Source organism: Lathyrus oleraceus, chromosome 4 (assembly GCF_024323335.1).
Source record: "Lathyrus oleraceus cultivar Zhongwan6 chromosome 4, CAAS_Psat_ZW6_1.0, whole genome shotgun sequence".
NCBI lineage: Eukaryota > Viridiplantae > Streptophyta > Magnoliopsida > Fabales > Fabaceae > Lathyrus > Lathyrus oleraceus.
This window is the reverse complement of record NC_066582.1, coordinates 132,928,373-132,939,116: the sequence shown is the minus strand read 5'-3', so window position 1 is coordinate 132,939,116 and position 10,744 is coordinate 132,928,373. Positions and strand designations below refer to the sequence as shown.

Sequence of the window (10,744 nt, the reverse complement as noted above, 5' to 3'; positions counted from 1 at the left end):
ATGTACACTGTGCTGCTAGGCGCTTATGTATTTCAGTACCAGTTTTACACTATGGATAATATGTATTTTAGACATATATTATATATGGGTGTTACAAAATATATTTAAACCATAATTATACATATATTACCATACACGTTAATTAAAGAAGACAAAGTATCATGTGCTACAACGACCAAATAAATCTAATAGATATTAGATAAGATTGACACTCAACTTGCTCACTTGACTTAATCTCACTTGAAGGACTATCGACTAATCCGAAAACATTTGTCAACTGATTTTAACTCAAATTTTATTTATTTTTAAGTGTAACTACAAATATATATTATTTTATTTTTAATCATTGTTCATTTGTTCGTCCATACAAAATTATTTTATATTAAAATTATTTTTTTAATATTTATATTAAAAAAATAAAAATAAAATACTTTATATATTTAAGATTAATTATGATATAAATCAAAAGATTAAAAAACCACAATAAAAACAAAATGCTATGTATTTATCAAGAAAACAAAATAACAAATTACATGAATTAAAAATAAAATAAAATAAAATAAAATGATCAAATGTATATTTAAACCCATATACTGAGGTTCTCTTATTTGTCTATTGTTGTGTAAGAAAGAAAGATGGTAGTGAAGCGCACGCAATACCCATTTCCCGCTTCGAACTTAACTCCCCAAGTAGCAGCTCCTACCAAAACCCTCTCCATTCCATTTCCTCCAATACCACAAATCGTTAGGGTTTCGTTTTTCTCTCTGAAAAATGGTTACCTGTAATTCCCTTTCCCTCTTCTATGGCAGACATCGTCTTCACCCTACAAGGACGCGTTCCTCTTGTTACTCTTTTCCCTCCAATGCTCTCCCAAGTAATTCACACTGTCTCCTATTTCATCGTTACATCGTTTAAATTTTGAAACAAGTAGTTATTTATTCGTTTGTTTAATTTTTTGAAATTTGAGTGAAATTGGATTGATATCATATGGTTTTATCGAGAAATTTGAATGAAACTGAAATCTGTGTTATTATAGTTTATATTGTTCTGTTTCGAGTAGATATTGATGTAGCCAAAGTACTGCAAAAAAGATCAAGAAGAATAGAAGGTCCTAAAAAAAGCATGGAGGACTCTGTTCAACGCAAGATGGAGCAATTTTACGAAGGATCAGATGGGCCACCCCTTCGTGTTCTTCCTATTGGCGGGTTGGGTGAAATTGGAATGAATTGCATGCTTCTGGGGAACTATGATCGATATATCCTCATTGACGCCGGAGTCATGTTCCCAGAGTACAGCTTGCAACTCCATTCCCTCTCTCTTATATATTGTATGGCTATGACTTATCACTCATACTTAGCACATGGAATAATCTCAATCTGTCTGCATAGGAAATTTAATTTCGTATGAAAGAATTTAAAATGTTAAATGCTAGTCGAAGTGGCATTGCATCCTACAGTTATGAAGACTGCAAGATATTTTCCGTATGAAGATGATTTGAAAATTTTAAATCCATTTGCACTGTTAAGTGCTATCAAATTGCTTCGGCATGATTGTCTTTTGCTCTGATTTTCATTTGCATTCTAGGTTACCTTACCTTTTATTTGTACATTGTTCACTTGTTTCAGCTATGATGAGCTTGGGGTCCAAAAGATAATACCTGACACAACATTTATAAAAAAATGGAGCCACAAAATTGAAGCAGTAGTTATAACACACGGTCATGAAGATCATATTGGTGCATTGCCTTGGGTAATGCTTCCTATTCCGAGGAAATATATTCTTTTATCAACTAGTTCTCTCTGATTTATTCCATAAGATTTGCTTGAGAATTTTGTCACAGGATAAAAATGCCCATTGTTTGATGCATTCTGCCATAAGAAATGGAAATGTACTATAACAAGAACACTTATTTTTGTAAATGAACCAATACTTGGTGCCTTCATCACTATGATAATTTTAAGTTAATGCAATGGGTTTCAAAGAGGATATACAACTATGATAGAATATATTAGGTCTATAATTAGTGTGTTTTGGATTATAGCATGTTTAAGGACTAGAACTCGTGGACATATTTACTGGCTACTCATACTGCAATCTTTTATAAGCTATATGAAACATCTAAGGTAATGGTTGTGTGACCGCCGTTCTTGGATGAAAAAGTATTTCACTCTTCCTGTATGTTTTCAAATACTTTGTTTCTTCTCTTTCATTCAGTCTAATTGATTATTATTCTTTTATTAAAACCATATATATTCTGTTATTTCCATATATATGCTCATAGTTACTTTAACTTTTACCTGGTTCATCAGGTCATCCCAGTGTTGGATTCTCAAACACCAATTTTTGCATCGTCGTTTACAATGGAGGTAAAAAGAAATCTTTTTAGTCTTGTTACCTTACTTTATTAGTAAAATTCCGCTTTCCAATTAGTTCATTTGTCATACGAATCAACTATATTGTTCTGTTTGAAGTTGACTTATTTCTTAAATTCTTTATTAGTAAAATTCCGCTTTCCAATTAGTTCATTTTTCATAAGAATCAACAATATTGTTCTGTTTGAAGTTGACTTATTTCTTAAATTCTTTATTGTGTGTCACTATTCATATCTATTGCAATGAAAATTGTTGCACATTGCTTATTTGGTTCATTGCAATCCATAGAAGGTAACCTTGTTATTTTTAACAGCTTATAAGAAAACGTTTGAAGGATCATGGTATTTTTGTTCCATCCCAACTAAAAGTATTTAGAACAAGGAAGAAGTTTGTAGCTGGGCCATTTGAGATAGAGCCTATCAGAGTGAGCCATTCTATTCCGGATTGCTGTGGATTAGTTCTTCGCTGCTCTGATGGTACTATTCTTCATACTGGGGATTGGAAGGTTAGAATTTTAATCTGTTTCTCTATGTTTTGTACCTTCCGTCAACCACGAATCTCCTGCTGCTGAACATGCTGATTCAACAGATCGATGAAACACCATTAGATGGGAAATTTTTCGACCGTGAAGCTCTAGAGGAACTCTCTAAAGAAGGAGTCACATTGGTGAGTCACTTGTGTTTTGAATTGTTGTGATGTTTCTCTGGGTGGTAAGTAAAATAGACCCTTTCAAAGTGAACACGGCTTTCATGATTAGTCTTGTGCTGGTATAGGAGCTCAAAAGGGTAGCATTTTCTACTTTTTAAAATCTAGACATATATGAGGTGCATCCTTGGAGATTTACTTTCAATGATATCAGTTAGCTATGCTCTCAATTGTTTGATGAAATTCAAATATGTTATAAGTGGCTTTTATTTAAATTTGGGGTAGATCTGACTTGTACCTGACCTCACAATAATTTTTCATGGAATATTATGGCGGAAATGGATGGATTAGGCCAATAGGTGTTCACATAATTCACGTTGAGTGTTTTGGATTTGATCGTTGCGTGGCTAACACATATAATCTTCATCGGTTATAGTAAATTATATCTGTTTTGCCCGTGGATGTAGGTCTGAGGTCGTTGTAGCTTGAACATGCACTAAAACTCTCTGTTGGTTCCTTCTCATTTTCACTCCGTGCCTGGGTATCACAACACATGTAGAATATATGTCACCTTTTTCTTAAATTTTGTCAAAGGATAGAAACAAACAGTGTTTTGGAATTGCTTTACAGATGATGAGTGATTCAACAAATGTACAATCACCTGGAAGGACAATGAGCGAGTCTGTCGTTGCTGATGCATTATTGAGGCATATTTCAGCTGCCAAAGGAAGGGTTATAACAACCCAGTTTTCATCTAATATTAATCGTCTTGGAAGTGTAAAAGCTGCTGCTGATTTGACTGGCAGAAAGTTGGTATGTTTATTTTATTTCTTAGCTTGTATATTTTAATTGATTAAAGCCTGTGTTTAAAGTTTTATGACTATTCTATCAGGTGTTTTCTGGCATGTCTTTAAGGACATATTTGGATGCAGCATGGAAGGATGGAAAGTCTCCAATTGATCCATCCACTTTGGTAATAAACACGTGTATATATTTTTTGTTATCCTACTTTCTTTGTTTCTTAATTTGGTGGCTGGACTTGATTTCTTTTATAATGTTAATAACTGAGAGTTTGGAAAACGGGATCGGGAGGTTGAAGAAAACTTAATCGATTAGAAGTCTTAATATCAGTAACTGCTTTGCTTATAATTAGGAAACAGATTAGTATGTTTAGAACTGTCTAGAAGGTAGTTAGAACAAACTCTTCTGAGTCAGCGTAGTTGTAACTAACTCAGTTAGTTACAACACCCTATAAATAGCATAAGCTATCTCCATGACTTGACCTAATTCAGCTCACATGTAAATAACTCAGTTAGTTACAACACCCTATAAATAGCATAAGCTATCTCCATGACCTTGACCTACTTCAACTCACATGTAAATAACAAATTTTGAGTATCCTAGTGCAACACACGGGGAGACAGAATTTTAAGGTTAAGTTTGTGTAAACTTACACCGTCAATTTCTGTGTGCATACGAACACTAATTATTAAAAATTTAAAAGGACTAATGCAGTGCAACCAAGGTAAAATAAAAAAAAAAACTGCAGCCCCTGAATTATCTATTTACATAAAATCAGCAACCATATTCATAAAAATCAACAATATCTGTTGTAAACAAAATGTGGGTTACTCGACAAGCTAACAATATCTAGAAAAACATTAGAATGATGTAGCCATAATTCCTCATAAGGGAAACAAATAGCACAGATGTTATACATCTCACGTTTTTGTTGCAACTTGCAAGTGTAAGTTTGATGTGATTACAACATATAGATTGCCAAAAAGTATTGTAAATTGTCTGCAAGTCATACTTGCTTTCATGCTCCAAATTGAACTGCAAAAACAATAAAGAACAACTTCAATACATTAGTATATAAAACATGATAACATATATTGTAAGTCATTATGAATTTAAAGTACAATATTAGATATAATACAGTTTGAGATTTAAATATGTACCTGTTTGATTAATATCCTAGAGGTTGTTAAAGACCTCAGGATACAACATTGTTTGTTGAACTGCATATTTTGCAATCTTCATCCAAAATCATTTTCAACCCCTTTTTCGTTCTGAATACAGCAACATATATTTGATCGTGTGTGAATAGAGGGCGTGGTAGATACAAACCTACCGTAGACAATGACTGGCTTTGACTCTTGTTGATTGTCACAGCATAGCACAAGATAGGAAATTGTCTTCTTTGAAATTTGAATAGTTTTGACTCTTATTTATTAGAGCAGCTGTAAGTCTTATTTATGTTGCCCGTTCATAGTTATTTCTACTTTTTCATAGGTGAAAGTAGAGGATATTGATGCTTATGCGCCTAAGGATTTGCTGATCATGACTACGGGTTCTCAAGTAAGTAATTTTTAAGGTCCTTTAAAGGCCATCTATTTCCATCTACTACATACAGGGAACAAATTTATGGCATATGAATAAATATTTGCTATTGTGTCAGGCAGAACCGCGTGCTGCTTTAAATCTTGCATCTTACGGAAGTAGTCATGCTTTGAAACTGACAAAGGAAGACGTTCTGTTGTATTCTGCTAAGGTATGATAAATTGGGTATCTGGCTTTTGATTTCTTAAAGCACTTTGGCTGTACTATAGAAATCATGGATAAAGCATGGGGCAAGGGAATATGATGTTGTTAGAAGATTATAGTATACAACATGGCTATGATATCATGTATAAAATTCATAAAAGATTAACATAATAAAACACAGATCTCAAATCAAAAGACAAATCAAATTTTTAAAAGTTAACATGGAGTCAATGCAGACACAATAAAATCTCTAAGTTTTCTAATTATGGTGGTGTTCTCCTTTGTGTTGGTATAGAAGTTCAGAAATTATAAGTGAAATAAAAAAAGACAGTTAGGTTAGGAGTACTTGAATATGAATATTTCTCATTATATTGAAAAGGTTAAAACACCTATTTATATACATGAGAGATAATCTAAATAGGAATGCAATCCTATCAAAATTCCAAAAGATACCAACAAATTATGCTATAATAAATATCAATATCTCAACAGGAGTATTTGTAGTGTCCGTGAAGTATACGACACTAGTATAATAACTGTTATTTTAAAGTTTTTGCCCTTCCTAAGTTGCTAAGTCACTGATATCAGTGGATGAACTTACAATGTACTCTTTTTACTTTCAGATTTCAAACTACTCTAGTAATAACTTCTGATTTTTGAGCATGAACTTTTGATTGTATTAATTTCTAAAAATATTTCTGCAAAAGGAAAGTATAATTCTCAAAAAAGTTTATCTAATAATCAGTTTATGTTGTAAACTTGTTTTGTGTATATATCCCTGTTAGATTATCCCCGGCAACGAGTCTCGTGTTATGGATATGCTAAACCGAATATCAGAGATTGGATCAACAATAGTCATGGGGAAGAAGGAATGTCTACACACATCTGGTCATGGGTATCGTGGTGAATTGGTAAGTTTTTGTATTATCACCTATTTTCTTCCTTTTTGTTCGTATTTTCATTTTCTCACCCCTTTCTGTTAAATATAAGCTAGATATATATGCAACACCATCAAATCATTAGAACCAAAAGGAATTTGAAGAATATTCTTAGTTCTAAAGGAAAAGTGAACATGGTTTTATACTTTTACTAAATACCAGGGTAATGAAATGTAACGTGGATAATCAAGCCTTGCCAAACTAATTGCTTTGTCTTGGTGCATTTTTCAGTTTGCTATATCTGATCTGATATTTGTCTTTTAATATGCATCACTTTGTTGGTTTTTGTCTTTGCCATGACATGTTATTTGAAAACTATATATATATTCCTGCAGGAGGAAGTGCTCAGAATTGTGAGGCCACAGCATTTTCTTCCCATACATGGAGAACTCTTGTTCTTAAAGGAGCATGAGTTACTTGGAAAATCAACTGGCATTCAACACACTGCTGTGAGTGATTGTCTCCTTATTGGATGTTCTTATATGATAGATGAGAAATGAGTGGCTTACAGGATTTTAATAAATGTTACATGAATTATAGCATAAATTGTTGAAGCAACTGATAAGATTTATGCACCAGGTTATTATGAATGGAGAGATGCTTGGCGTTTCACATTTGAGAAACAGAAAAGTCCTTTCTAATGGATTTATTGCCCTTGGAAAAGAGAATTTGCAGGTTTATAGTCCTCAGTATTCCACTGGCCTTTTTTTAGAAATTTATAATTTATAGTTCTGTGATACTACCTCCCTTTTTCCTTGCAGTTGAAGTATAGTGACGGTGACAAAGCATTTGGTTCATCAAGCGAACTGTTCATTGATGAAAGATTGAGAATTGCATTAGACGGCATCATTGTCGTTAGGTGAATTTTTCAAGTAGTTAGTCAAGGTTTGGTTTAACATGTTCAGTCACATGCTAATCTTGATTGTTTTACAGCATGGAAGTATGTCGCCCTCACAGTTTAGACAGTTCGGTTGAAAACACCTTAAAAGGAAAGATAAGAATTACCACAAGATGCCTATGGCTTGACAAAGGGAAGCTGTTGGACGCACTGAATAAAGCCGCTCATGCTGCTCTTTCAAGCTGCCCTGTTAACAGCCCACTGGCTCACATGGAAAAAACTGTATCTGAGATGTTAAGGAAAATGGTGAGGAAGTATAGTGGCAAACGGCCTGATGTTATTGCAGTTGCTATAGAAAATCCTGCAGCTGTTCTCGCTACTGAGATAAACACAAGGTTATCTGGAAAGTCCCATGTAGGTGGGATATCAACTTTTAGAAACGCGGTGCATCGACACGAGAGAGAAAATCAATCCACCAAAACGCAAATTAGAGGGATGATTGGTATGTTAGAAAATCAATCCACTTGATGCCTTGTTTTCTTTATCACTGGCATGTATTTCCTAGATTCTTCCGTTCATATAGGTCTCTGGTGCAGAACATCTGGAAGTCTACAAATGTTAACCTAGCAAAGTATGGTTTTCACACTACCTGTTTCCTTGGGCTAACCAATGCAAATCAAATTAGTGATTAATCTAGAGTCTGATGTTAGTAAAGAATAAGTGAGGAGTATAAGAGAAATAGAGCATTTTCCCGGTTTGGTTTTGCAGAGAATCAAAGAAGAGAGAGTTAGATGTGGAACCTACTCCATTTTTTCAGTCTTCACGTGTTTGGGAAGAAAGGGCAAAGAAATACTGATATTTGTTTTGCCTTTCGCACTTGCCCCTCTCTCCATGCACTTGATTTTTTTTGCCAAACCGTCATTTCATCAACCCTCTTGAAAGTTATAGCAGTGAATTGAAGGCAACACAATGAATCCACCAACGCAAACTTATATTTAGATAAGTAAAATGAATAATACATACTAAATTAAACTAATAAATTTGATTAGATTTAGGTGGAAAATAAGTAATTAGATTTAGTAGAAAATAATGCAACATTGTATATTAGTTTTTCTGGTTTATTATATTATTATCGTTTCCTAAATCATCACTATTTCTTCTCTCCCACTTTCTATCCAACCAAACAAAAGGAGAGCGAAAACAAGTTTATTTTGTGTATATTTCTTCCCTCTTTCTCAAATACTGAACAATACATCAAATCTACTTTATTTTTCAGTTCTTACTCTCAGTTCATTCTTTCTCATCTTGTCTTTCTTCTCACAACCATCAAACCCTTGGTGATGATGACAAGTTAGTGTGCCATGAAATGGATTTACAGACAGTGTTTGATAGTTTACATTGTATACAAGCGACTGAAATATGAATATCTTGGATTCTGTAATTTACGCGTAAGATGTTTATATTCTTTATTTATCAAAGTCACGTCAAAGTGCTACAGACCTCCAAGTCTATGGTATATCATGTTTTTTTTTAAAATTATATTTGGTGCATAGATATTAGTTAATTTTAACTGATATATTTCCCCTGCTGTAGTTACTTTTAAATCCTGTATCCCTTTTCCCACCTTTATTCTATTAATTGGCACAGAGGATGATAATGATGCTGAAGGTCTTCTACCTAAGGAAGATGCCACTACCTCAAATAGAGCTGCGAGTAATTTGTCTGAAACAGAGAATGGTCCTGAAGATGCTGAAATCAAACCAGTGAAGAGAAACAAATGGAAAGAGGAGGAAGTTAAGAAGTTGATTGGTGTGCGCAGGGAATTTGAGGACACATTTCAATTAGTGAAGGGAAATAATGTCTTCTGGGAAGAAATATCCAAGAACTTGTTGGCTTATGGTATCAACAAAAATCCTAGGCAGTGTAGATCTATGTGGACATCTCTGTTACAGAAATATGAGGTTTGTTTCTTCTTCTGTGTGACTTGATATCAAGATATAAAGCAATTGATGATACAATCACTAAAAGTAATCATAGTTCTTGGATGGGGCTTGCTTGTTTAATTTGTATTGTCTTTACATTTTCATCATTACCAGCAACATTGTTGATTCTATCCACTCTCCTTTTATTGAATTATCTCCGACTTGTACTGTCCGAAAGAATAGGTTACACCAAAAAGATCTATGATGTCAACTATATTGATTATTGATACTACATAGTAGAAAACCAGGATCTTGAGAGATACCCAACGTTGAAGTGACTTAAATAGAAGGGGTTGTGTACAAGCCTTTAAAACAATATACTGTAGTTGTATTACTATTAAATGAGTTTGCTGCTGTTTCAACAATTGATTCATTTTTTTTCTCTCTTTTATAAGCAGGAGATTAAAAATGAGAACAGAGAGGAAAGATGGCTATATCTGGAAGACATGGAAAAGGTTCTGTCTGATATTGAGGCACCAGCAAAAATATGACCGGGAGTTTGATGAATAAGACCAGCTAAATTTGCAAAAGCTTTCTGCATCATGCTTGATAATATAAATTTGAGCATGGTTGGAGGTGGGAAGATAAAGATAATCCATCAGTCGCATGATTATTGCATCATGGATCTGTGAGATTGAAAGTCCCTAGTTTTGTTAGAAGATAGGCAGAATCAAAAGGGATTTCCATTCAAGCTAACAATAGTTAATGAAGGATGAGTATGCCAGTTTAGGAGATGATTATCCCCCTACTCAAATGGTTGCTCTCAAACCAAATGACATTGATATAAAAAAAGTTTTACTGTAGAATTGATACTAATTTTGAAGGAGTCCAACATAAATTTATTCCATTAACTGTCCGAATTAGTTTCATTATTTTTATTAGTGGTATGTGTTTGGGCGTCATAAATCAATTGTTGAAATCTAAATCTTGGTCACATACAACAGTAAAATTAATGTGAAGGTCTAGATGTTTCTACTTTTAGTGTATTTGGATGTGAATCTATCCTGTCGATCTTACGGTGCAATGCTAATGCCATTGTGATTTTTTGAAGTTATAAGTTAGGAGAGTTGGATGGAGTCATGTACCATAAATACTTCAATGAGTAAGCCGTTGTAACAATGCATATTAGAAAGTTGTTAAAACTGTTTTGGTCAATAAAAGGGTACGCTCCCTCTCCCTGCTATTTATAAATTTCCCCTTACATTGTATTCAAGAAAATTTAATATTATTATAGGATTAAGCGTTAAATTTAAATACAGGACATTTGATTAAATCGAAAGAGATCTCTTATCATCTCATCTAAATACTCTAAAATAAAACACAAATAATTTTTTAAATTGAAGAGTGGGGTACGATCGGACTATGATCTGACTTTCTAATTTTAACACATGTTATATATATATATATATATATATATATATA

At 33.4% G+C, this 10,744-nt stretch overlaps 1 protein-coding gene across 3 annotated transcripts; it reads left to right on the top strand.

The window, feature by feature from the left end:
- The first annotated feature begins 626 nt into the window (after nt 1-626).
- On the top strand, nt 627-10,297 carry LOC127074044 (ribonuclease J). Of its 3 annotated transcripts, none has more exons than XM_051015304.1 (17): nt 627-874; nt 1,061-1,289; nt 1,626-1,749; nt 2,310-2,366; nt 2,686-2,877; nt 2,961-3,038; nt 3,648-3,830; nt 3,910-3,990; nt 5,313-5,378; nt 5,479-5,571; nt 6,350-6,475; nt 6,838-6,951; nt 7,082-7,177; nt 7,264-7,361; nt 7,436-7,842; nt 8,988-9,301; nt 9,721-10,297. In XM_051015304.1, exons 1-17 carry the CDS (start codon nt 772-774, stop codon nt 9,811-9,813), a joined length of 2,454 nt encoding a protein of 817 aa, XP_050871261.1. In that variant the 5' UTR covers nt 627-771; the 3' UTR covers nt 9,814-10,297. The 3 variants fall into 3 exon arrangements, with proteins under 3 accessions (XP_050871261.1, XP_050871260.1, XP_050871262.1); XM_051015303.1 differs by having other exon boundaries at nt 1,037-1,289; XM_051015305.1 differs by lacking the exon at nt 9,721-10,297 and having other exon boundaries at nt 1,037-1,289; nt 7,436-7,646; nt 8,988-9,295.
- The last annotated feature ends 447 nt before the right edge of the window (nt 10,298-10,744 follow it).

Excerpts from the sequence above, each read along its gene's own strand:
- LOC127074044 (XM_051015303.1), top strand. The coding sequence starts at position 772 with ATGGTTACCTGTAATTCCCTTTCCCTCTTCTATGGCAGACATCGTCTT. Across the intron at positions 3,991-5,312 it reads CAATTGATCCATCCACTTTG|GTGAAAGTAGAGGATATTGA; the intron begins GTAATAAACACG and ends ACTTTTTCATAG. Across the intron at positions 5,379-5,478 it reads TCATGACTACGGGTTCTCAA|GCAGAACCGCGTGCTGCTTT; the intron begins GTAAGTAATTTT and ends CTATTGTGTCAG.